The sequence below is a fragment of the Sphaeramia orbicularis genome, chromosome 17 (assembly GCF_902148855.1).
Source record: "Sphaeramia orbicularis chromosome 17, fSphaOr1.1, whole genome shotgun sequence".
Lineage (NCBI taxonomy): Eukaryota > Metazoa > Chordata > Actinopteri > Kurtiformes > Apogonidae > Sphaeramia > Sphaeramia orbicularis.
Genome location: NC_043973.1, coordinates 53,888,855 through 53,916,450, shown reverse-complemented (window position 1 = coordinate 53,916,450; position 27,596 = coordinate 53,888,855). Strand labels below are relative to the sequence as shown.

Here is a 27,596-nt window from a genome sequence, read left to right as displayed (position 1 = left end):
TCTACCTAGAGTCCTTTAATTCAGGTTGTTGCTGTTGCTAAGATGCAGTGTATGACCACTGTTAAAGCTGGAATAAGTTTAGCAGCAGAAGATGTGATTGTCTTCGTCTGATTGTTAATTTTGATGAAGACTCTGTTGTCTTCGTCTGATTGTTCAGTCTGATGCCAAACTTCTCAGTAACTCTCTGTGGCTGTTTTTCTTTTCTGCACACTTTTGTCTGTTATTGGTGAGTGAATATATAAAACAGCTTTGGTCTCCTGTTTGTGTTCCTGTATCTGTTCAGTGAATAAATTAATCCAGTATTGTTATTTACAATAATACAATACTAACCCAACTAGTGTCTGTCCGTCTGCAGGTGGTGACCTCTAGGTGTCAGTCTTAGCCTTCTGTAGCCTCCATGTTTGTCAAATAGATTTGGACAAATATGTGTATGCTTGTGAAGTGAGATGTTTCTAAAATACTGGTCCCTAACCCTAAACACTGGTCCCTAACCCTAACCCTGTGTCATCCCAGTGTCACTGTAGAATTAGAGCAGATTTTAAAACTTCACAGATTATCATTCTGGTGGTCATTGGTTCTGTTCATGGGATAAACAGACATGCGTAAGTCTAACCCCAACCCTAATCGGAACCCTAAGTGTAACTCTAACCCTGTTCATGAGATGTGACAGAGCGGTGGTGAACACCATGAAGCTGGTTGAACATTCAGGAAGGAGTGAATAGTAACTCTCAAACCCTAACCATAACACGAACCATAACCCTAACCTGAACCCTAACTGTAATCCTAACCTGAACCCGAACCCTAAACCGAGGCCCAATCCAAATTCAGCCTTGGCCCTCCCCTTTACCCCTACCCCTTGCACTTGGCATTTGAAATGGAGTTGCAAGGGGTAGGGGTTGAAACATTCCCCTATGAAATGGTCCAACCCTTCCATGCCACTATGAACAGATGCGACAGTGTTGTTTGTTACAGAATTCCCCATGTCGTCAGCAGCTGTGTCCGTCTCTGTTCCATGGGCTTTGGGCATCTTTTTGCTTCTATCAACCGCAAACCGTAGAAATGCGACCTATAACACATTGAAACAGCATTAAATGGCCGATCAAATGATTAAGTTGTTTACAACGAAAATACGTACATTTGTGTGTTTCTTTCATCACACTGCTGCACTTTTGTGCTGTGTTTACCTCCATTATGCCAATGATTCAAACAGAATTACGGGAAATTTCTCATACCCTTCTATTCGTAGTGTGGTCCTGAAAAGTCTCAGTTTGGAGGGCCAAACAGCCCTCCCCCTTAGCCCTTCCCCTCTGAGTCATCGAGAACAACCCTACCCCATCCTGTGAATGTGCAACGGGTTGAGGGGGGAGGGGCCAAGGGATGAATTGGGATTGGCCCCTTGTCTCACCCTAATCCTAACCCTAACCCTAGCCTAGTGTTTCTCAGCAGGGGCAGTATCGCCCCTCAGGGGGTGTTGGGACAATGTCAAGGGGCATTTTAAAAGAGAAGGCTGAGAGGGGGGGCGCTCAGGCACAAATGGGGGGTGTTAGTCACTGTTATTCATTACAGTGTATAAGTATCTACAGTATATCTGAACAAACTTTGGATTTGGGTATGGATTTGAGGTGTGATTAGAAAAATCAGTGTTGCTTATGCTCTTAATGGCGCAATCTGTCAAACCTCCCCCCGTCATACAGAATGAGGTCCATTGTGTAACAGAGGCAAAGGCAAAATACACCTACTGAGCTATATAACCCACCCCGTCCTCTGCAAACAGGTCAGTTCCAAAACAGCATTGAACACTGCCCCCCCCCCCCCCATTGCATATATTTCTGGGGGATGGTAGGGGGTGGCATCAGGAGGCTCATGATGACGTTAGTGGGCGTTTGTTCAAAAAAGGTTGTGAACCACTGCCCTAGCCTAACGCAAATCCTAACCCTTGCATGACCCCCTAACCTGAACCTGAACCCGAACCATAACGCTAACCCGAGCCCTAACCTTACTCTAATCCTAACCCTAACCTGAACCCGAACCCAGTGTTTGGGACTGGATGACTACAGGGAACCGGTGTTGTAGAAAATATCATGGACCATCAAAACAGTGTTGTTTCATGTTGTAGCTGTTTGTGTTGGATGTGCTGATGTTTGTCACACTCATTTATCATGTGTCTTCATCATGCTTATGTCTTGTGTCGTGTCGTGTCATGGTAAGTAACCATGGCAACTATGTAAACATGTGATAGGTCTGCTCTAGTGCTGTAATGCAGTCACATGTGCTATTCATCACCCTCTGTTGTAGAAGGCCAAGACTTTTTAAAGAATTACTGATGATTTATAGGAAATCTAAACATGTCATATGCACAGACATACAGACGGGTGACAGATTAAAACCCTAACCCTAACCCTAAACCTATCCCTAACAGGTGACAGATTAGCCTCCTCAGACCCAGCTCTGGGTTTTCTGTCCAACTTTGTGGACAAGAGTTTCACAAGTTTATACAAAAAAATAAAGAAAAGAAAACTGTCCACCTCAAAGGACATTCCATAAAAATTTTAAAAACTGCATCTGAAAAAACTGTTGCATCATGATGTTTCTAATATAGGCACTTATTTAATAAAAAACAAAAAAGCTTGTACTTTGCTGACATTTCCTGGGTCTTAGGAGGTTAAGGCTCTAACCCTAAACCCATAAGTAAGATGGATCAACACCACTCTGATAAAACATACTCCATCATTTTTTTGTGGTGATGCAGAGGTTGTTATGATCTGAAGAAACACTGGAGCTCAGAAAAAAGCTCAAAAATGAGATTCTCACCTTAGAATTGAATCATTCTCTCAGTTATTTCTGAATAAGATGAATGTAAAAGAGGAAAAACTGTGATCTGCCTGAATGTTCAGATCAAGTGCATCATCGTTTAAGTTAAAGGATTAAGTTAAAATGAACAAAAATATGAGGTCTTGTTCATCTGTATTTTTTTAATTTCCAGCAGCAGCAGCAGCAATTATTATTATTATTATTGTTATTATTATCATCATCTGTTATTCTTACTGGAAAGGTACACAGCCAAGCCAAAAAAAAAGTCTTCCATGCCATATTTGACTCCACCCCCTTTGGTTCTGTTTCCAGGACACATTCACTGTCACATCTTTTTACCCACATAATGCTTATGTCGTGTCACAATAAGGTTGATAATATTTGTTCCATACATAGTTGCATTAATTTGCGAATATTGGTGATGGAGAATCGGACTGCTGCATCAAGTCTTCATCACATCCCAGATTAGAGTCTGGATGTTATGGAGGTCTAATCCATGTGTAAATGATGTCTCATTCACCCTGAACCATTCTGTCACAAATCTGATGATCCAGACACTTGACGCAATCCCACCCTGCAGAGACCTAACCCTAACCCTAACCCTAACCCTATCCCTATCTGCAACTGGGACCCAGCTGAAACATATCACCCTCTAACTCCATACAGACTGACCCCCCCTCCCCCAGCTATATCCCCAGATCACTACAGGCATATTTACACACCTGGACCAACACCTCTACACCAAAGTTATTATCATTAACAAAAACTAATGAAATGATGAAAACTAGAATTGTAAAAACATTTTCATTAACTGAAATAAATAATAACTACAATTAAAAGAAAAAACTGAAACTATTGTGTGCTTACAAAACGAACTAAAACGTATAAAAATTATGGATAAAATTCCCTTAGTTTTCGTCTTTGTCAGTGTCAGATTGATGTAAAATCGATTTGTTTCCCTCAAGCAATTTTATCTCCTGGCACCATATGATACTTAACGGTCCGTCACTTGTGGTTTCCAGTCGTCTTCTGGTCCCCACTCTACCTGGAAACACGGAGACTAAAGTTGGGAGAAAGCAGCAGAGTCCTGTCTGGGATTTATTTGAATACGACGGAGAAGAAGAGAAGAGATACAGAAAAACTAAATTAATACTAAAACTAAGCATTTAGAAAATAACAAAAACTAATAAAAACTAGCAAACCTGCTCTAAAAACAAATTTAAACTAACTGAATTAGAGAAAAGAAAGTCAAAACTACATAAAACTAAACTATAATGAAAAATCCAAAACTATTAGAACTTTGCTCTACATCCATCCAGGACCTCCTTTTTATGCTGCTGTTTTGGGTTTGTTTTTTTTTTTTGGAAAGATATTTATGCCGTCAGGGTTTTTCTTTTATATTTGTTGTCTTTTTTTTTTTTTCTCTTTTATATACATTATTTATACTTTTTATGGCACCTAGGACGATTGCGCTTTTCAATTTCGTTGTACCTGTGCAGTGACAAAGACATTCTATTCTATTCTATTCGATTTGATTCGATTCTATAATCATCAAAGCTGATGATAAGGGCTCCAAGATTGTAATCATGGACATTCATCAGTACATCTTGGAAGCGCATTGGCAAATGTCAAGCACGCTGCACTACAGACCAACTGGTACATCCCTCCAACCATATACAAAAGAAAAAATCCACAGATTAACTGAACAGTTAGACATAGATAAATCCATATACCACAAACAACTTACTTTTCTCTGTGGACCAGAAAAACCCACACCCCACATCTTCTACCACTTCCCCAAAATACATAAAAATCCTGAGTAGTGGACTGTCCCCTTTGAAGTTCCCCCAGGCCGCCCCATCGTCTCTGATTGCAACTGGATTTCCTATAATGTTTCCATTTACATCGACCCCTTCCTGAACCCCCTCTCCACAAGTCACCCTAGCTATCTGAAGGGCATCTATGACTTCCTAGCTAAGATCAGGCCCATGGTGGTTCCCAACCACACCTTCCTCTTCACCTTAGATGTACACAGCTTATACACTAACATTGACTCATTAGCCGGACTCAATGCCATTAGAAATGTTTTTCACACATACCCAGATCCAGATCGCCCAGACACCACACTTTTACAGCTCATGGAAATCTGCCTCACCCACAATGAGTTTGAATTTGACAGTAAAACCGACCTCCAAATTCATGTAACCACCATGGGCCAAAAATTTGCTCCATCTTACACCAATATCTACATGAGTGAGTGGGAGCGAGAGGCTCCGACCTAACCCTAACCCTGATGATCTGGATGAATCTAACCCTAACCCTGATGATCCAGATCAATCTATCCCTAAACCCTAACCCTCAGTGTTTAACACTAACCCTATGAGCTTGATATATTGCTGCTTTAGTTTGCTCTCTTTGACGTAGAGTTTGTTAATTACGTTTAGTTTTTCACTATGTTGTTGTGTGTTCATCACTGGTCTTGTTCTGCAGCTGAGAAAGGGTCCACCTGTGCCTCCACCTCCGAAGGTCACTCCTACTAAAGAGGTGGCAGAGGATCAGATCATCGACCTGTTTGGAGGAGAGTTCCTTCCTGCACCCTCACCTTCACAGGTAATTAGTGTTAGGCTAACCTTAACCCTGCACTAACCCCACATTATCCATAACCCTACACTAACCCTACACTAACCCTAACCCTACACTAACCCTACACTAACCCTACACTAACCCTAACCCTACACAAATCCTACACTAACCCTACACTAACCCTAACCCTACACTAATCCTACACTAACCCTACACTAACCCTAACCCTACACTAATCCTACACTAACCCTACACTAACCCTAACCCTACACTAATCCTACACTAACCCTACACTAACCCTAACCCTACACTAATCCTACACTAACCCTACACTAACCCTAACCCTACACTAATCCTACATTATCGCTAATCTTACACTAACCCTACACTAACCCTAAACCAGGAGAACACACCGATTACATGTAATCAGTGTGTTCTCCTGATATGTAAATCAACAGATAACTATTAAATACCAGTGACAAGCATTACAACATTTAGGTGACACTAAACTACGTAGTAATCAATTACATTTATATGCACTAACTCATATTTAAATTTAATTACTTTTGAGAGAATTAAGCCTTAGCTATTGTTTATTAGTCATGTTCAGTAGGTTGTACAACACTGTTCGTGATGACATTGACACTAATTGTTTTCTTAAATATCACCTGTAAAAGTAGTGTGAAAGATTTATGGACTATTGTAAATGTGGGACACTTTATTATTCTTTGACATGAACCACTAAATGTTTGTAGCTCCTTAAGCCTGGTTACTCCCAGTACCCTAAACCGGTACCCTACCCTGGTACCAGTGGCAATTTCTCATAGACTGCAAGGGAAGCCCGGCTTCCCCTAAAATTATGAAAATTAAATGGTTAAATATGTACGGTTGTGTTGACATTTTATTGACTACAAATGTGTTAGAGCATGTTCATCTCACAGATGAGTTCGATCAGAATCAGCTTTATCACAAATCAACAAACGTGATGTTGTTCACTTCTCATACATTCCCGTTGCACTGTTTTCTCCTCCATCTCTGCTCAGTGCATTTGTCCGTAGACTGTGTCCGTCTCTGGGCTTCAATGGGACTGAGTGGAACAGTTTTTTTCATTGCCTCAAAACTGGACGGTAATTGGATAAATGCCACGATGTTGTCCCGCCCCCAGACGCCGGGCGTCTCTGGGGGTGAATGGAGCTGTGGGCGGAGCTCGGCCAGGTTGGACGCCAGAATCCCACATGCTGATTGGAGGATCAGTCGAAAGGCTGAATCCCGTTTGATTGACAGCTATTTTGAGATCTCCTCCTTCACTGACACAGTTCAGTTTAATACTGTCGCACATTCTGCTGTGAAATCAGAGAAACCACTACGAAATTACTCGTTCATTTCTTGCACTGTAAATAAAACACACTCATTGGACTTCCTTGTTTCAATTTAACATAATTTCAGCGTTTTCTTGTTTCAGTTACATAATTTAATCATTTCTTGTTCAAGTTTAATATCGTTTTGTAGATAGTTAAATCAATCAAACTGTCGGCTAGGTCGGAGTGAAAGGAGCATCTCTTGTTTATAAAGGCTGAAGTCCTACACCCACAACACAATGGGCCAAGGTCGTCTAAGCAGAGAGGACACTGGTCCAGTCCCTGGAAAAGACGCCTACTTGATATGATAAGGTCACTGACCATTTTCTGAAAAAGGAACGAAGGGCTGAATTTATGTTTAAATAACTTGACAATTTTTTTTGATGTAAGCCGACAATGTGCTTCCCCTGTCTGAAGGACAAGCAGCCACCACTGCCTGGTACTCCTAAGCCCGGTTACTCCCAGTACCCTAAACCGGTACCCTAACCTGGTACCCCTAAACCTATCCCTAGCAAGGCACCCTGACTCTAACCCAGTACCCTAAACCCAATACAGTACCCTAACCGGCTACCCTAACCTGGTACCCTAACCCGGTCCCCTAACCTGGGGGCATCTGGTGTTCCCTCTGTGTTGCCATGGTAACGCTATGTGACACTTGTACCAACAACCATACACATTCTATGGCCGTTTCTCAATACCAAGAATGCAGAGTACGGTCTTGTGAACTTGGTGAGTATGGACTTGGTAAGAACAGCCTCAGAAAATGTACTTCCTAAGAAAGCAAGTCTATCTGTAATTGGAATGGCTGCGTACTTGTGAACTTTCCTCCCTGTGTCTGCTGTATTTGCTCCATCTGCTCCCTAAAGTATTTCCCTCAAATCACCACAATGTCACTGATATGATTTCAATACATTTGTACTAGTAATTACATGTCATTTATATATTTTGTATATTTTTCAAAACTGTAATACATTTCGTCAGTTCAGCCGAGCACAGCCTCCCGGGTCCCGGCTGAAATGGTGGGCTCCCGGTCGAGCCGGCATGAACTACATCTTGGGAATCATTTCTCAGCCAAGTCTACACGAGTCACCAACCAACGCATCCTTGGTTTAAGCTAGCTGACAAGAACAACATCAGGGCATTCCATGCGTTCTTGGTTTATACGAACTTGCAATTGGAACAGTATTTGGGCCACGACTGATGACGTTTCACTAGAACGCAAGAACGGAAGAACAGACAAGAACGCGTATCGAGAAACAGCCTTTAGACCATAGTCTGTACAATGTACTAAAGTGACTTTGATAAGAATGGTGGTCTACAGATACAAACTCCCAACCCACTGATAATTACTGTAAATATATCACAGCTGACTGTGAAACCAGTGTCCAATGCCGCATTTCCACTACGCTGTACAGACTCGACTCGACTCGGCCTTTTTGCGTTTCCATTACAAAAACGGACCAGGAATCTGGCACCTGGTACTAGTTTTTGGTATCACCTCTGCCGAGGTTCCAGGACTGGGGACCAGATACTAAAAGGTGACGTGTGAACACTGCAGATCACTGATTGGTCAGACAGTCGTCTCTGTAACCCACCGTTTTACAAAGAACAGATGTGGAAGTTTACAGTAAATCTGTCGGTAGGTTAATCCACATGATGACAGCCTGTAAAACTACACCGTGGTCGGAGGAGATTCAGTCTTTGGTGGCCGACGTAAAAATTCAGCATGAGCTTGACAAGACAACACACAATGAACAAGTTTATCAATAACTCTGAGCAGACGACACAGAAGTAACGCGCCGCATCGCTATGACGTCCAGGTACTGTAAAGTCGGTAGTATCCTGTAATGGAAACGGTCTCCAGGAATAGGACCTGGTACCAGAGTTGAGCTGAGTCGAGTCGAGCCGGTTCCATGTAGTGGAAACACAGCACAAGTGTCACAGGTCTACACTAACCCTGCCCTGACTCTTGTGTCTGTCTTATCATCCACAGCCCAATGAAAGACCAGGGGAATCTCTGCTTGACCTGGACTTTGACGCTTTTCAGCCTGATGAAAGTGTTTCACCGATCCCACAGGTCAGAAGAAAACCAAGCTGTAGACCACACACGGAACTACCCTGACCCTTCTGTATGGATCAGATTTTATTGGTCTCACAGCCTTGGTCAATTCTGCTCTTTTCCCTAATTGTTGGATCATTTATGATTTTGTTATAATGTTCAGTTTTTATGGGTGTCAAATAATGCAAAGAAAACCAACAGCTCATATTCATTTGTACCAACATATTTCTAATACTTGAACAAGTTCTCAGGTGTAAATGTTTGGTGGAGGAACCAGAACTTTCAGAACCATTTTCCACTCTGTTGGTACCTGCCCAATGCCACTCCTGGAACTAAAATGCAGGATTCCACTTAAGAAGTTCTGCTCAACTTATCTATTAATTTTAAAATATTTTAAAATAAATTTGTAGCTTTATCACTGCTTTTTCCAGTCTTAGTGTAAATTTCACAGACATTACAACAAACATTGATATCTTTTGGGTCTGGGTTGAGCTCTTCCACTGAATAGATGCTTTGAGGATCGTGATTCTGATCAGGTAATGTAGAACCTGATACGATGATGAACTAATGGTGATATCAGTATAAAGGTTTTTGAGCATAATACGACCACTCAAAGGAATGATTAGTAAATATGTTTGGTCTTTGTGGTGGTAAAAGGATGTTTGAACATGTGCTCTACCTTTTCAGACAGCTGTACCGTGGGATATGTGGTCGGTGAGTAAAGTCTAAAATATCAGACAGTACTGACAGGTTGAGAGTGAATAGTAATGAGTAATCACCGTGGTTACCTGATGATTACAGACTAACCTTTGGTTTGTTTTGGTTTTTTTCCTCCCCTTTTTTTCAGGCAAACGCTCAGGCAGCCGAGCCTGTAAGTACTCCTCATTTCTCATCATTACTAAGTCTTAATTTCACTGATAGAGACCCCCATGATCAGTTGGTTTTGGTTTCACAGAAAACACATTACAGATATTTTATGGTACCTTTAAGCTTTTTTTTTTTTTTTAACATAAATATCTTATTTTTGTCTGTGAAGCCTGTATAATGCCAAATAAAATCCATGATCAAATCAAATGACTCTTACAACAGAAAAGTGACAGACTGTAGATGGAACCAATCCCAGGAATGTCAGAAAGAAGGCCTGTGTGTAGTTTCTGTCCATGTTCTAACCTTCCAGTTGGAACAGTCACACCAATCAGAGCTCTTAGACCAGGGGCAGGCCACTCCAGTCCTCGAGGACCGGTATCCTGCATGTGAATAGATCAGGGGTGTCCAATCCTGGTCCTCGAGAGCTACTATCCTACATGTTTTAGATGTATCCCTCTTACAACACACTTGATTCGAAGGATAAGCCTATCGTCAAGCTCTGCAGAAGACTGATAATGACCGTCAGGTGTGCTGGAAACATCTGAAACAGGGCTGTCAAACTCATTTTAGTTCACGGACCAGATTCAGCTAAATCTGATCTGCAGTGGGCCGAACCAGTAAAATGATAACATAATAATATAGAAATAATGTCAACTCCAAACTTTTCTCTTTGTTTTAGAGTGAAAAAGTTAATTTACATTATGAAAAGGTTTACATCTACAAACGTTCCTTTCAAAAGATGTGAATAACATGAACAAACTGAAAAAATAAGTATAATTTTAACAATATTCTGCCTCAGTTTATCATTTACACATGTACATTATAACGTACAGATCACAGTGGATCTACAAACACACAAAACATTTAATAACAGACAGAATATTATTAAAATTGTACTTACTTCTCTTAAGACATTTCAGGTTATTCACATTTTTTGCAAAATTATACTTTGTTTTAGTGTAAATACAAGAAAATATTTATATTTACAAAGAGAAACATTTGGAGTTGTCATTATTTATATGTTATTATGATAGTATGATAGTATTTTACTGGTCTGACCCACTTGAGATTGAATTGGTCTGAATGTGGAACCTGAACTAAAAGGACTGTTAATATTTTAGTGTAATTTTTACATTTCACAAATTCATCCCAAGGGCCGGACTGGACCCTTTGGGGGGCCAGATTTGGCCCCCGGGATGCATGTTTGACACCTGTGATCTAAAACAGGCAGGATAGTAGCTCGCGAGGACCTGGATTGGGCACCCCTGTTTTAGATATTTCCCTCTCCCAGCACACCTGGTTCAATTAATGATCAGCTCATTATCTAGCTCTGCAGAAGCCTGATAATGATGCAATGGCTTCCAGGTGTGATGGAAGAGGCAAACATCTAAAACATGCAGGATACCGGCCCTTGACGACTGGAGTTGCCTACCCCTGTCTTTGACCTTTGATACTAGTCAGACTTGTAGGGATTACCAAACTTAAAGCTGCATTTTCCAAGCAGGATGGAGAGGGCGGCTTCGTTGCTGACTGGTCTGCAGATTTTGGTTCAGTGAGAGCCAATGAAGACTCGGTTTCACCTGCTGAGGCCCCGGCTGTAGAGCTGGACGGGACCCAGGCAGACAAACCAGGCGGTGAAGACGAGGTTAGCCGCTGGGAACTCAGTTGTCCCAAAACCCCCAACCTCCAAACAGGTGCAGGGAGTAGCGATGAGGCAGAGTCAGGGCAGGACCAACGTAGACAGTCCACCCCAGGACTCATATTCACCAACGAGTATGGGGAACAGATCCAGGACAGCACCAAGGACGGGAGGGACAAGTGGTCCAGGTCTCCGGACGGGTCTGGCTCAGAATATGAGACAGCTGAGGAATGGTGTGATGGAGCCCAGGGAGGAGGCTGGGCCAGTGCTGATGATGAACTCTGTGATGAGAGAGAAGGTCAGCTAAAGGACATGGAGGCGGAGCTCGTAGAAGGTCCAGCCAATGGGGTCGCAGCAGATTGGCCTCAAACAGCAGAAGGAACCCCACAGAAGAGGGAGGTCATGGAAAGAAATGCAAATTCAAATGTTCTGACTGAAACACAGGGAGGGGGTGCGTTTGATTCTGATCCTTTTGCTGAAACACAGGGAGGGGGTGCGTTCGATTCTGATCCTTCAGCTGAAACACAGGGAGGGGGTGCGTTTGATTCTGATCCTTCAGCTGAAACACAGGGAGGGGGTGCGTTTGATTCTGATCCTTCAGCTGAAACACAGGGAGGAGGTGCGTTTGATTCTGATCCTTTAGCTGAAACACAGGGAGGGGGTGCGTTTGATTCTGATCCTTCAGCTGAAACACAGGGAGGGGGTGCGTTTGATTCTGATCCTTCAGCTGAAACACAGGGAGGGGGTGCGTTTGATTCTGATCCTTCAGCTGAAACACAGGGAGGGGTGCGTTTGATTCTGATCCTTCAGCTGAAACACAGGGAGGGGGTGCGTTTGATTCTGATCCTTTTGCTGAAACACATGGAGGAGGTGCGTTTGATTCTGATCCTTTTGCTGAGACACATGGAGGAGGTGCGTTTGATTCTGATCCTTTTGCTGAAACACAGGGAGGAGGTGCGTTTGATTCTGATCCTTCAGCTGAAATACAGGGAGGAGGTGCGTTTGATTCTGATCCTTTTGCTGAAACACATGGAGGAGGTGCGTTTGATTCTGATCCTTTTGCTGAGACACAGGGAGGAGGTGCGTTTGATTCTGATCCTTTTGCTGAGACACAGGGAGGAGGTGCGTTTGATTCTGATCCTTTTGCTGAAACACAGGGAGGAGGTACGTTTGATTCTGGTCCTTCAGCTGAAACACAGGGAGGAGGTGCGTTTGATTCTGATCCTTTTGCCGAATCACAGGGAGGAGGTACGTTTGATTCTGGTCCTTCAGCTGAAACACAGGGAGGAGGTGCGTTTGATTCTGATCCTTTTGCTGAAACACAGGGAGGAGGTACGTTTGATTCTGATCCTTTTGCTGAAACACAGGGAGGAGGTGCGTTTGATTCTGATCCTTTTGCTGAAACACAGGGAGGAGGTGCGTTTGATTCTGATCCTTTTGCTGAATTGCAGGGAAGAGGTGCGTTTGATTCTGGTCCTTCAGCTGAAACACAGGGAGTAGGTGCGTTTGATTCTGATCCTTTTGCTGAATTACAAGGAGAAGGTGCGTTAAATTCTGATCCTTCTGCTGAAACACAGGGAGGAGGTGCGTTTGATTCTGATCCTTTTGCTGAATTGCAGGGAAGAGGTGCATTTGATTCTGCTCCTTCAGCTGGAGGTGTAGCTGAAGCACAGGTTCCAAGTGCGTTGGACCTGTTTGCTCAGACCTCTGGTGAGGGCGGTGTAGGTGTTGGTCCTGGGTGGGATGTAGACCCCTTTGCTAACAGTTTTCCAGCAGCCTCTTCACAATCTGCGGTTCCTGCCACCAACACATCTGGCACAACAGGAGAAGGAACAAGAGATGTAAACATTCCCAGAATTCACAGAGATCCAGAAAATTCTGACATGTCTGAAGATGAGGCTGCAAACCGGAGATTTGGAAAGTTGTACCAAGAGCTAGATACAGAGAAGGAAGAGGTACTTGACTTCTCTTGTAAATCCAGTTGATTAGCATAGAATAGATCAGAAATTAGTGGACGTCCCCTTTCCTTTTTCTTCCCGTCCCACAGAATGAACAACATGAAACCTCACCTGGATCCCAACCTGAACTCCTTCAGATGCTCTTCTTCTTGCTTGCTTTGTCTGTTTGACCATGTCATACTTTTTCATTTTAGACTCAGAATGTGTCAAGTCTTCTAACAAATGTCTTTGATCTTTCACATAGGTGACCAATGCATTCAATGGATTTTCACAGGTAAATGGACCTCCTAGACTTAAAGGTGCGGGAGACTTTTGTGACCAGTTTTTCATCAAATCTGTCCAACCTCAGTCATATCCTCAGTATCATGAATCTGTAAGTCTGTCTGTCATTACTCAGCTGAATCTCTTCCATCATGGTGAACAGTTTCTTAGTTCCATCCACCAGAAACAAACCATGTGTTTACAAACGGAGTCAGGAGGTCACTCGGGCTTCTGAGGAATTTTGTTGTGACGTGCATTGTGGGAAACGAAGGCTGGCACTGCTGCCTGACAGCGGCAGCGCAACCATATGATACTATATGGATGAAACAAACACGTGCGGAAACGGCTGAAACAGCTGGAGGAATATGCATAGAGGGGAGGGAGCTCCTGCCGTTTCCGCGTTGTGACTGTAGCTGCTGCCAGGCGGCTGCGCAAACCTCCGTTTCCCACAATGCATGTCGTGACAAAATTCCAAAAATGCCTGAGTTACCTCCTGGCTCTGTTTGTAAACACATGGTTTGTTTCTGGTGGATGGAACTAAGAAACTGTTCACTGTAATGGAAGAGATTCAGGTGAGTAATGACAGACAGACTTACAGATTCATGAAACTGAGGATATGACTGAGGTTGAACAGATTTGATGAAAAACTGGTCACGAAAGTCTCCCGCACCTTTAAATAATGACCTATTGACCATAAACACTGACATCTCTTATTTACTGTCACAGGAATTGACTGTAGCAGCTCCTATAATATTTAATAATCTGAAGTCCATGATGTGACTAGTTGTTCTTTGCTCAGACTCAGACATGCAGCAAAGACATGGGTTAGAGTTAGTGGATGAACAACAACCTTGTTTCTACATCCAGATGGAAAGCCTTTAGTTATTGTATTGTTGAAACTAAAGCAGAGTCAGTGTGTCTGCATTGAAGTCTTTGAATTACAAAATAAATAGACCAATGAATTTTGTTGTGCCTTCACTATCTACAGCGACAAATTTGACAACAGAGAGCAGAGTTTTAACATATAAAACACATAAAACTAGAAAAGCACTTGGAGAGTGCAGACCTCCGCCAAGGCAGATCTGCCCCCCCCCCCATCACCACCAAAATGTAATAATTTGTTCCTTGTGCCAGTATCAACATTTCCTGAAAATTTCATGAAAATCCGTCCATAACTTTTTGAGTTATCTTGCTAACAAACAAACAGACAAACAAACCCTGGCAAAAACATAACCTCCTTGGCGGAGGTAACAAAAGAAACTATTAATGTATGTTGAACGTTTGTCTTGATGCCTGACTGATGAGAATCTAACCATAACTCCACTCCTAACCCTGACCCTAACTCATCTGGCTCTTCTGTCTCCATTTTCTTTCAAATATAAATCATGCACCCCAAAGGACGCAGCAGCTCCATCTTTTTTTGCGGATTTTGATAAAATGGTGAGTGTGCACATTTAAAGTCTTATCCAACTGTTTGCTTTGACTTTGTTTGCCGTTTATTTGTATTAACTGGAACTTTGCGCATAAATTCACTGATTAAATTTAGATTAATTTGTTTATTCATTTCCTGATCAATTTGACCTTCGAGTTGTCGGGTCGTGGGGGTGGAGCCTATCCCAGTTAGCACTGGGCAAAGACAAGGCTCACCCTGGACATGTGGCCAAATGAACAGACTTTGGAGAAAATATTTCATTTGACACGCATGATTAAGTGTTAGTGGCTGAATGATCTTTGCATTATTTTTCCAGGGTACATCTGCCTTGGTTGTCTTTATCGTTTGTGTCTGTTCTGTGGTTGGTGATAGCAGTTGTAAACATGTATGTGTTTGTGTATTTGTGTTATTGAGCACAGACAGAATAAGGTGGTTTCCATACAGTGTAGTGATGTCGACTGTTCTGTCCACAGTAAGGATACTGGACAGAACAGTGAGTTTTTTTCTCTGGTGTTTCTCTCATCCACACACAAAGAAGGTGGTTCGTCACTAAAACTGACGTTAGAAAACAAGTTAGCCCTAACTCTGACCCTAACCCTAAACAAGTTAGCCATAACCCTAACCCTGACCCTAGCCCTCAGACCTGCAGTTGATGACAGATGGACACATGTACCAGTGTCCTGGTGAAATCTGTACCATATACAGAATAACCCTAACTCTTAAGACTCAAGATGTGATGGCGACTTAACTTTATGACAGACCGGAACCTCCACAACTACTGAATATAGAATTATGGGACCATCTACATTGTCCACCAGTCACTGGTTGCCTCAGTATTTGGAGTGGTTTGGAGAGTTAGGGTAAGGATTTGGGTTAGTTTAAGGCTCAAAGTTTTGTGCACAGAACCTTTATTTGAATTGAGGTGGAAAATTGATATTTACAAGAATATCCACATGTTCACCGTAATGTAGATAGGACATAATTTGTACATACTCTGCTATGAAAATCATTTACGTAAAATGGAAATTACTAACCAGAAAAATTTTAATAGAATAACATTTAAGCCTTTAAAATGTTTGAACATTTTATGAACTTACTTTTTGAATATTTGGCAAAAGAATGAAGTTAACACGGATTCAAATGAGATCCAAGAACCAACTGAAGAAAAAGAGAAGCCTCCAACTCCACCTACTGCTAAGGGGGAGGAGCCTATCGCACCACCTGCCGCTGAGGGGGTGGAGCCTATAGCATCACCTTCCACTGACAAGGTGGACCCTATAGCACCACCTGCCATTGAGGAGGTGGAGCCTATACCACAATCAACTGGAGATGGAGGAGAGGGTTCAGGCAGCCCCAAGGAAGAAAAGCCTGCAGTGAGTGAAAAAGTGAATCCATTGTACTGTTGTCATCACCATCATCATCATCATCATCATCAATTTCATCATCATCAATTTCATCATCATCCAGTGGTGTTCCAGCCATTCACACTGACTTTGGTTTGTTTGTTTGGTTGGCTCAGTTGATAGAGTGGGTCATCCAATAACCGAAGGGTTGGTGGTTTGAATCCCGCTCCGTCCATGTGCTGTTGTGTCCTTGGGCAAGACACTTCACCCTCCTTGCCTCCAGTGCTGCTACTCACACTGGTGTATGAATGTGTATGAATGTTTGGTGGTGGTCGGAGGGGCCACAGGCGTAGATTTTCAGCCACACTTCCGTCAGTCTGCCCCAGGACAGCTGTGGATACAGATGTAGTTTACCACCACCAGAGGGAGAATGTGAGAGCGAATGAATAATGGATCCACCGTACGCGCTTTGACTATGTGTTCATAGAAAAGCGCTATATAAATCTAATCCATTGTTTGTGGAAAGCTGCTGTATGTGTTAATGTTCATTATTTTAGTAGAAAAGGCAAATGTTTCCTTCATTATTATTATTATTTGGGTTAGTGATGAAGAAGCTTTTGCTTTAGACTACTCCTTTTTGAACTAAATGTGGATATTATGTAAGTTCATGTATTTATTCATTGTTGTACATGTTTAAAATAAAGATTTCATTCATTCATTCATTCACCACTTAGCCACAGCCTGACCATAAACAACTGTTAGAATCGTTCCACCACGAGCTATTTAAGGATAACCAACCTTAACCCAAACATTAACCAGTCTAACCCTCTAACACAGGGCTGTCAAACTCATTTCAGTTCAGTTCCACATACAGCCTAATATGATCTAAAGTGGGCCGGACCAGTAAAATAATTTAAATAATAGGATAAGAACTGATAAATAATGTCAACTCCAAATTTTTTTTCTCTGTTTTTGAGTGAAAAAAGTCAAATTCCGTAATGAAAAGGTTTACATCTACGAACTGTACTTGGACATAACATAAACAAATATGAAGTATGTGGAAATGTGCCAATATTCTGCCTGTTACTAAATGTTGTGTGTATTTGTAGATCCACTGTGATCTGTAAGTTATGATGCACATGTATAAATGATAAACTAAGGTGTAATGTTGTTCAAATTTCATTTATTTTTCTCAAGAATTTTCAGGTGAGTCACATTTTTTGTAAAAGGTTAGTCTGTAAATGTAAATATTTTTGTGTAACCTTTTTTTTTTTTTACACTACAACAAAGAAAAAATTGTAGTTTTCATTATTTATAGGTTATTTTGATAATATTTTACTGGTTCTGACCCACTTTAGGTTGAATTGACCTAAAATGATTCAAACATCCTTGATTGTTTATATCATCAGTGTAATTTCTGTATTTCACAAATTCATCCCAGGGGCCAGATTGGACCCTTTGGCGGGCTGGTTTTGGCCCCCGGGCCGCATGTTTGACATCTTTGCTCTAATACTAACCCTACCAACCCTTCCTGTTTAAGGATAACCTCAGCTCTAACCCACCCTAAGCCTGTTCAAGGTTAACCCACCCTTACCCTCTTTAACAATAAACCTAACCCTGTTTAAGGTTAGCCCACTCTAACCTTAACCAATGTTTTGTTTCATCTAGTCCACAGTGGGGTCTCCAGTTGATGTTGCAGTGTTGGACAGAGCAGACGTCAATGAGGTAAGCATGTTATTACATTCATTACTCTGTCAATTTAAGTTGTGATTGTTCTAATACAGTTTTTCAACCTTGGGGTCGGGACCCCATGTGGGGTCACCTGGAATTCAAAAGGGGTTGCCTGAAATTTCTGGTAATTGGAAAAAAAAAAGAAAAACCTTACTTATAAAAAATATATGGTGAGTTGACAGAGACAATCCCAGTCCATAAAAGACAAACTGTGAGTCTGAAACTGCAGCACTGTGGTTCTGTTTATCTGTCAAATGTTCATTGTGGTCGGTTTCAGATGCTGCAGCTCTTTCATAATTCATAGTTTGAGTTCTTGTTTGTTCAGTATTAATTGTCCTCCTTGTAAATCACAGCTGGACTGACTGTACAGATCCTGACCAAGGAAAATCAAATTCTCACTTTGTGCAGTAATCTACACCTGGATCTACTGCCTCCGCCCATAATAATATACATTATATAGACTAAATGTCCTCTAAAATTAACCTGTATTTGAAACACGGTATAGCAAACTATTACAGGATCAAAAATAAATTAATTTTAGCAAAAAAAAAAAAGGTCTCCATTTTGAATGTCTGGGGTCGCCAGAAATTTGTGATATTAAAATGGGGTCAGGAGACAAACAAGGTTGGGAACCACTGGTCTAATAGTCATAGTCAACAGACTAATGAAGCTTATTTATCACATTTTTAGGTCAATGCATAGTTATAATAGTAAATACTTATCTCTAAATATCAATACTCCTCTGGATTTCATATATTTCCTGGTTTATTTTAAAGGAATAAACCGAGCATGTTTAATGTCAACAGCTGTGCATTGCCATAAAATGTGGTTGTTTGTGTTAAATGAAAGACTGCAATGACCAAGTAATTTATGTTGAATCCTAGAATCCTCCTGATGAAGAAGCCAAAACATGTGAGAGTGAAGCAGCTCCGTCAGTACGTATTCATCACACTACTAACGATCAGTCTATAAGAGCAAATGAGTTATTAAAAGAAACTGATCTCAAACAGTCATGAAATCTTTCTAAAATGTCAGAAATCACCCTGGAGGAAGAAAAAAAAAAATCCTGGTTTGCACTTTGCAGCTAGCCACCAGGGGGCGCTAGAGCTACCACAGCGTTTGGCCATATATACAGTCTTATATTCATACTGGAAATCAATCAAACCCTCACAAATATTTGTTGGTGTTTAATGTGAATATTTGATTTTCATTTAACAGATGTTAATGATGGAAAACTGCTGACTATTAAATACCACATTAAAGGATCAAACAGATGGTCCATGTTTAATTTTATGTATGTTTTGTGTTGCAGGAAACGGTTTCAGCTCCAGATGAAAGAAAAGAGAGTCCAGTGACTGAGACCTCGGTAAATGATACATCCTGATTTATGAATAGCCTTTTTTGTTTTTTCTTTTCTTTCGTTGTTGTTGTTGTTCTGAGCCGTTTTGTTCTACATGTGCTCTAACGAGTATTGTTTCTTATTTATTTATTTATTTATTTATTTCGAACATGCAAAGAAACAAAATAAAACAAAACAAAATAAAACATTTATATGAACAGAATCTATCTTCAAGCACATACAAGTCTGAATTTTGCATGGTCGAAAAGGATGAGGAAGAAGTATAAACTTATTTACTTTTGCTTTTACTTGTGCTTTTACACCTTTATCACTAACTTAATACAAGAATCAAACAATACAGTTTTCTAATTTTAGCATCAAACCACAACAAATACATAATGCAGTGACTGAATTATAAACAACAAAATGTTCATGTTGGTACAGTCATACAAACAGACTCAACAATTCAACAGTTTTCTTCAATAATTACAGCAGATTTATCAATACAACATCATCCATAAACAAACAGGCCTCACTGTCATTATTAAACAGTGTACCTCTCAAGAATCATTTTTTATAACTTTTTTTAAACTGAATTATGTTTGATATTTGTTTTATCTCCACACACAATTTGTTCCACAATTTTACTCCACAGATGCTGATACAGAAACTTTTTAATGTAGTGCGTACTTTATGAATCTTTAAATTAAATTTTCCCTGGAAATCATAGCCTCCCTCTCTTTCACAAAACATTTCTTGAATATTACGCAGCAGTAAGTTATTCTTTGCTTTATACATTATTTGAATAGTTTTGAATTCCACAAGGTCAATGAGTTTTAAAGTTAAGTTTTAGATTTTAAAAATAGTGGATTTGTGTGTTCACCAAAACCAACATTGTGAACGATTCTTATTGCTCTTTTTTGCAGTAGAAAAAGTCTTTGTAATGAACTTGTATATGTGTTTCCCCATTTAGTGACATTTACATACTTATTTGTCCTGGCAGAACCACAGACTGTGGAAGAGTATAGTAGAGAGGAGTAACCCTAGCCCTGTTCCTGTTCCTGTTCCTAACCCTAACCCTTTAGATCTAGGGTACTATTGTGATGATGTGTCTCTTCTAAATATTGTATAAATATGTGTCATAAAGAAAACAGCTGTCTAACCCTTTCATGCATAGTGGTCACTACAGTGGACAGTTCTTCTCCAGCTGTTCTCTTGTATATTCATGGGTTTTGTTGTTTTAGTTCCATATCAGCCAACACAGTGGACGCTCATGCATCATCCCATACACTGCAGTTCATACCATTACTGTAACTTTGCTGTTCTAGATAAACCTGATCTGCACTAACAGGTTTGAGTGTAAATCAAGTGCTTGTTATTGTTATTAAACTGTAATTAACAGGTTGTTTGTTTGTTTGTTTGTTTGTTTGTTTGTTTTTTAAACAAAATGGTTTCTTTTTTGCATATTATCTCCATGAAGTGAGTAATGACCTGTATTAGTGTATGTTAAAATGTGAGAAAACATCAGATTAGCTGCATTAAAAATGTTTTTATTTGATAGTTTTCACACAGTATATCAGTAAATATGTTTCTTTGCTTCAAAAATTAAATGCATGGTGTCCAGCTGATTGGATATTTTTGCAACTCCATGAAAAATAGGTTAATAAAAAATGTCAGTCGCATTGTTTGTTTATGCCTAGAGGAATAAAAACATTCAGGAAAAAAAAACTTAATTAAGGCTCTCATAATTCATGCATGAAAGGGCTAAGGAGTTTCATGTTTTCTAGGAGAAAATGCCGATCCCATCTGTTGTCATTGAGCCGGCATCCAGTAACGAAGGGGACGACGACCGAGACGCTGACATCATCTCTCCGACCGCTGTCAGTGACAACGGGGTTTCAGCCGTGAACCAGACCGTCAAACACATGAGTCCATCTGGTGGAGTTTCAGCACTGCCAGACGACTTCCTGTATAAGGTGTGCTTTTACTGCAGACTCTTCAGCTCTCAGCCAGTCCAGCCTAAGTGGCCCTAACCCTAACCTGTCCTCCTACAGGTTGAGACCATGCATGACTTTGAGGCAGCGAATTCAGATGAGCTGGAACTGAAGCGAGGTGACATCGTGTTGGTTGTTCCTACTGCTTCTGTAGAAGATCAGGTGAGAACGCTTCCCTTGAGTTTTTCAGATTGAGGTTTATTAAATGTTGTGTAGATGAACTCCCAGTGTCGCCTTTTACTGAAGGTTACAGTACTTTAACAGTTTCCTCGGAGTTCTGGACGTAGGAAACTACCACTCACGTCTCGTACAGAGTCTACATCACAGGTGTCAAACATGCGGCCTGGGGGCCAAATCCGGCCTGCCAGAGTCCAGTCCAGCCCATGGGATGAATTTGTGAAATGCAAAAATTACACTAAGATGTTAACAATCCTTTTAGTTCAGGTTCCACATTCAGACCAAGGGACTCTATGCACAGCCCCACTACTTGCTGAATTTCAGGTGGCTCCTTTATTTCCTGTCTTTCATTATTGGACACACTGAATAATTGAGGTGTGCCTGCTACTTCTTATTGTGACTACTGATTAATTAGGCACACCTGGATTAATCAGTGTGTCCAATAATGAAAGACAGGAAATAAAGGAGCCACCTGAAAGCCACGGAAGTAGTGGGGCTGTGCATAGAGTCCTTTCAATCTCCAGTGGGTCAGAACCAGTCAAATACTATCATGATAACATATAAAAAAATGACAACTCCAATTTTTTCTCTTTGTAAATGTATATATTTTTGTTTTTACACTAAAACAAAGCATAATTTCACAAAAAATCTGAATAACCTGAACAAATATGAACAACCTGAAATGTCTTAAGAGAGGTAGGTACAATTTTAACAATATTCTGTCTGTTAAGACATGTTTTGTGTGTTTGTAGATCCACTGTGATCTGTAAGTTCTAATGTAGATGTGTAAATGATAAACTGAGGCGGAATATTGTTACAATTACACTTATTTTTTCAGTTTGTTCATGTTATTCACATCTTTTCTGGATGTAAACCTTTTCATAATGTAAATTTACTTTTTTCACTCTAAAACAGAGAAGAGTTTGGAGTTGACATTAATAATATATAATAATAACCTAATAATAACCTAATAATATATTATTAGGTTATTATTATTATTTTTTGTCATTTAAGTTTTTATTGAAACTTTTTATACATATTTGACAAAACAATAAAAATGAAAAACGAACAAATCAACATTGCTTGGGTACATTATACCTATTTCAACACATTTTTATCCAGTCTTTCCATCATTCTTTGCTCTGTAAACAGTCCATTTATTCCACTTTTTGTCCATTTGTGCTTCCTGTTGTCGCACTCTATGAGTCACCCTTTCCATTCCATCAATGATTTCAATCCACTGGTCCTTTGTTGGTGGTCCCCAGTTCCTTGTAATAGCTTTTCTGCAAGCCACGGAAAGTATCTTAACCAAGTGTATGTCATTTCCCACTACATTTCCATCAGAATTTAGGTAATTGTTTTATTGGTTTGGTCCACTTCAGATCAAATTTAGCTGAATGTGGAACTGAACTAACATGACTCTGACACTCCTGGTCTACAGGGGTTGGACAAAATAATGGAAACACCTTCTATGATGCCACAATGTTAGGTGTTTCCATTATTTTGTCCAACCCCTGTACATTATAAGGGTTAGACCATGAACCCTGACCCTAACCCTACATTACAGGGTTTAGACTAGTGTTTCTCAACAGAGGCGGTACCAACCCCCAGGGGGCATTGGGACATCTTCAGGGGGTGTTTGGAAGGAGAAAACTGAGAGGGGGGCGCTCAGGCACAAATCGGGGGGTGTTAGTCACTGTTGTACATTACATACAAAAAGAGGATTATATCAACATCCTGGATAACAACGTGAAAGTGCTGAGAAACTCCAGACTGGTCCTGACTGGACATCCCAGCAGAACACTGACCACCCAAGCATATCACCAAAGTAGTGCAGCAGTGGTTCAAGGACATGACCCAGTCCAAGTCCAGACCTAAATCATATAGAGAATCTGTGGATGGAGCTGAAGACCACAGTGATGGGTTGGAGACTATCCAACTGGACCCAACTGGAGGCTTTGGACCAGGAAGAGTGGACCACCATCCCACAGGAGACAGAAGACAGTCTGTGGACACTAACAGAAAAGTGGACCACCCTAACCCTTATAATGTAGACTGTGTACCGGAGGGTTACGGTTAGGGTTCATGGTCTAACCCAGGGGTGTTCAACCTGCGGCTCCGGAGCCTCATGCGTCTCTTCATCCTCCTTGTAGTGGCTCCTCCCTTTACTGTGGTCAAACCAGCCGCTAGTGTTTTTCTTGTGCACTACTCATTCGACAGTTATTGTAGATGAGCTGCATGGAGCGAATGTGCCTTCAACAACATAAGTAAGGGCTCATTTATGCTCTACATTAAAGACACAGGCGGACGGACGGAGGGTTCTGTCTGTCCTTTGTATTTTACTCACGGAATTCTGTCCGTTTTCCGCGAGCTTGTGGATGTGAACCCAGACGGAGAATATGGAGCAGTACAGCTGGGAACTGTGGAGGAAGTGTTGAGTTTGGAAGAGAATCCTTTCCATAAATAGCGATACTTTTCATAGAGCGACTGTATGAGTATGAGTACTGTGTACTTTTAGGGTAATCCTACAACAGATTCCCTTCCAAGATACAAAAGTGTTCGTTTTTTTCGTCTGAAATTGGCTTTAAGACTAAATTCAATGATGAATAAAATTAATTTTTCCAATAAGTACCTTGTGAATTTGGTGTTTTTGGTATTAGTACTTCATATACTATTTGCACAAATACTATGAACTACTTTTACTGTGTACTTTTAGAGTAATCATACTCCAGAATCCATTCCACACTGCACTTCTGTTTGTTGTATTCAGTGTTTGTAACAGCTAAAATGTAAAAAAAAGATGAAAACTTCTAAAAGTTTTTAAGCTCTGTTATTTTTTGTGGCTCCAAACTATTTTTTTTGGCAGAAGAGGGAGCAAAATGGCTCTGACTGATAATAAAGGTAGCAGACCCCTGGTCTAACCCTTATTATGTAGACTGTACCAGAGGGTTAGGGTCAATTCTGATGTATTAAAATTAGGGCTGGGCAAGTTAACGCGTTATTACCGCATTAACGCATTCATTAAATAACGCTGACAATTTTTAAAAAATCTCCCGTTAATGCCGTTCTGCCTTTCAAGCAACTCTTTGTTCCTTTATACATACGGACTGTTATTTTGAAACTCATGCTTTTATTTTGGTGCTCCACACGCACTAGAACCAAGCACTGGTGCTGGTGTAGCTGAGAGGAGAAAAGCCAGCGAACTTTCCGAGAAATGCTGAATCAAATTTTGTGTAACTCCTGCAAAAGCATTGCCTGTATGTGTCAATCATTCTGTTGTTTGCTAAATAATTTCACATGCAAACGTGCCGTTAGAAACATGTTTATGACGTTATTTTGGATGTGTTTATTGCAATGTGTTAACACGTTTAAGTTAATTCGTTTATGCTAGTAGTCGGAGATGGGTTGCTAATTCTTTATCCAGGCTCATGTTAAGTTTATGTAAATTCATTGGTTGTGTTTAGGTATAATATGCCAGCCTTTGAACTAACCTTTACTTATTTACGATGTGATTAGCTCAATGCTAACTTGAATGGGAAAATCCATAGACACGCTAACGATTAGCATTTATAGATCAATTTAAAATTTACGTCTTTTTATCCAGCAACAAAGGTTCACATCAGATATTTTATACTATTCATTCTGACAACAACTGAACATAAAATACTCACAGGCAAACGTTTTTGGGGCCATACAAACAGAGTGAAAGAAACGTGTCTGTTAGTTCCTTCTTATGTCCGAACTGACTACGGTAACACCGAAAGGACAAAACATATGTTAGTGCAAGTTATTCTGACCACTAGAGGGCCCCCTTTGTATGCTTTTAACAACTGAACATCACATATTATTGGGCTTATTAGTATTAGTACTTATTAGTGGGCTTAAGACTCCTGTCAATCACTCACAAGTGGAAATAAACTGGTGTGGACATAAACATGGAGAAAAGTAGCGGTCTTTTACATGGACATTTTCATTTTAAATGTCTTCAGATGGTGGGGTTGAGAAGTCCAAAGTTGTTTGGAAGCGTTGACATGTGGAATTATTTTTTATCACTGGAGTACTTCAAGTCTGAAATATCACTTAAAGGCAATTCACGCTGTTGATGCCAGCACACCCCCCCCCCCCATAACTATGCAGTTAATCGCGATTAATCCCAGAAATCCATGCGATTAAAAATTTTAATCGCTGCCTAGCACTAATTAAAATGTCATTGACATTAACATCATGAATTCTAAGATTGTACGTATGAATGTCACTGTGTTTGTTACAGGACGCTGGCTGGCTAACAGGGATCAAAGAAAGCGACTGGTCAACAATGGGCGTGGGTGCACAAAGAGGACTGTTTCCAGAGAACTTTACCCAGCGTTTGGAGTAAAGCAGAGCTGCTTTAGCTGCTGTAAAACAACATCAGGAAGTGTCAGTGTGTAGGTAAACCAGTCAGCATGTAGCGCCCCCTTCCTGAAAGAAACCAACGAGCTGCAGCAGCTGAGCTCTGGCGACGCACTGCAAAGTTCAACATTTACAGAGGCGGAAATGTTGGTCTTAAAAACAACTGGTAATAAATAAGCATGATGTGATACTATGTTGTACCCTTACCAAAACTGTGTGAGTGTTGTTTTTTTTTCTTTTTTACAAATCAAATAACACTGTAAGGCTATCTGGAATCCTGCTGTGACTACATATGAACACTTCCAACGCATCAATCTGAAAAGGACACACCTGTACCATTGCACCAGCTGTTGTATTGGTTTTCTTGCTCTGCTGTTCAGTATACCAGAGTTTGTGATGCTGTGATGTATTTCAATGTTTCTGAGTGATGAAACTATTAAGTTTGTCATTACTGGTCACCTTTGTTCACTTGTTCCCCAGTTTGTATGGTATCATGGCTGAATGTTTGGTTGTGATCATTTGTCTAATTACTAAAGGGAATGGAGACTTTTACTGTGTGTTTTTGCCAAATTAATTGTCATATTAGTACTGGCATCTTTATGGTCATCCAGCATGAAAAATGTTAGTCTCAGACCCATGACCTAAACTATTGTAAAGAGGATCAATTATATTCATATCAGCCATATTATTATTCATGTTGGGTTCAAAGAAGGCAGTTTTTAACAAATACAATATGCAATCTTTGTTGTGGGTCTGTGTATGGAAGGGTTCAGGTTGACACTAACACTTAAGGTTTGGGTTAACCCTAACCCTGAGTGTTGATAAAGATGAGTTCACTCCCTTTGATGGACACATTATTCCACGGTGTACATGTTCATGTGATATAGATACTACAGTCCTTTATGTGAAGATGAGTAAGTTATAATAAAAAAATTATAAGTACAATCTAATTTTTGGATCGTTATGAGTTTTATTGAAACTTACTGCATTAGTGCAGGTTAACCCTTATGTCCTCCTCAAATTTATTAAACTCTGGTCACCCAAAAATGTACACACACACAAAAATGACTATAAAATCATCATATGCCAACATTTTTATTTTGCTTTTTTTTTTTTTTTTTTTTTAAATCTCTTAAACAACTTTCCGCTGCTCAAAACTACCAAACATTCAACAGTTTTCAGGATTTTAATCCGTTAAATGTGAGTTTAATCATTTGAATTCTAAGTGAGTTATTACAGAAAAACACAAAAAATGGAATATTTTCCATAAAATAAATAGTAGGTGGATGAAACATTGATGGTTATTAGAGCCTTGGATAGGTCAAAGATTAGCAACAAAATTGATTTGATGTCATAATATTTTTTTCTGTTGTGTCACATACTCTCTCTGGTCACCCCCATTGACCTCTATTATAACCCCCCCTTTTTTTTTCTTTTTTTTTTTTTTTTTTATCTCGCTACCGTTACAATTTAGAAACATAAAAACTCTAAAGTGAACATTTTATTTAAAAGAAAACTAGTGATATTTGACATTTTAACTATATTTCAGCAGTTTAAACTATTTTCTATTGTAGGCAGATGGGGGGGTGGGGGGGGGGTATGCAGGTCCGCTGTGTAACAGTCCAGCCTGTCTCACCTCTGTTCCTCCTTTGGTT

The 27,596-nt window shown here is 40.3% G+C and overlaps 1 protein-coding gene across 12 annotated transcripts in view; it reads left to right on the top strand.

The window, feature by feature from the left end:
- The window catches only part of LOC115437179 (amphiphysin-like), a 39,712-nt gene extending 12,821 nt beyond the window's left edge, over positions 1-26,891 (top strand). Inside the window, exons 11-28 of one of the 12 annotated variants that reach the window (XM_030160359.1) lie at positions 5,302-5,421; positions 8,746-8,829; positions 9,499-9,525; positions 9,659-9,682; positions 11,183-12,062; positions 12,230-12,271; positions 12,524-12,733; positions 12,776-12,817; positions 12,944-13,272; positions 13,520-13,549; positions 14,935-14,976; positions 16,087-16,341; positions 17,980-18,036; positions 18,927-18,977; positions 19,355-19,408; positions 21,169-21,357; positions 21,436-21,537; positions 25,823-26,891. In XM_030160359.1, the coding sequence (XP_030016219.1) occupies positions 5,302-5,421; positions 8,746-8,829; positions 9,499-9,525; positions 9,659-9,682; positions 11,183-12,062; positions 12,230-12,271; positions 12,524-12,733; positions 12,776-12,817; positions 12,944-13,272; positions 13,520-13,549; positions 14,935-14,976; positions 16,087-16,341; positions 17,980-18,036; positions 18,927-18,977; positions 19,355-19,408; positions 21,169-21,357; positions 21,436-21,537; positions 25,823-25,927 (2,643 nt within the window). In that variant the 3' untranslated portion in view covers positions 25,928-26,891. Of the gene's footprint in view, positions 1-5,301; positions 5,422-8,745; positions 8,830-9,498; positions 9,526-9,658; positions 9,683-11,182; positions 12,063-12,229; positions 12,734-12,775; positions 12,818-12,943; positions 13,273-13,519; positions 13,550-14,934; positions 14,977-16,086; positions 16,342-17,979; positions 18,037-18,926; positions 18,978-19,354; positions 19,409-21,168; positions 21,358-21,435; positions 21,538-25,822 lie in introns of all 12 variants that reach the window. The other 11 variants (XM_030160354.1, XM_030160352.1, XM_030160351.1 and 8 more) reach the window with 11 other exon arrangements.
- Positions 26,892-27,596: the final 705 nt, after the last annotated feature.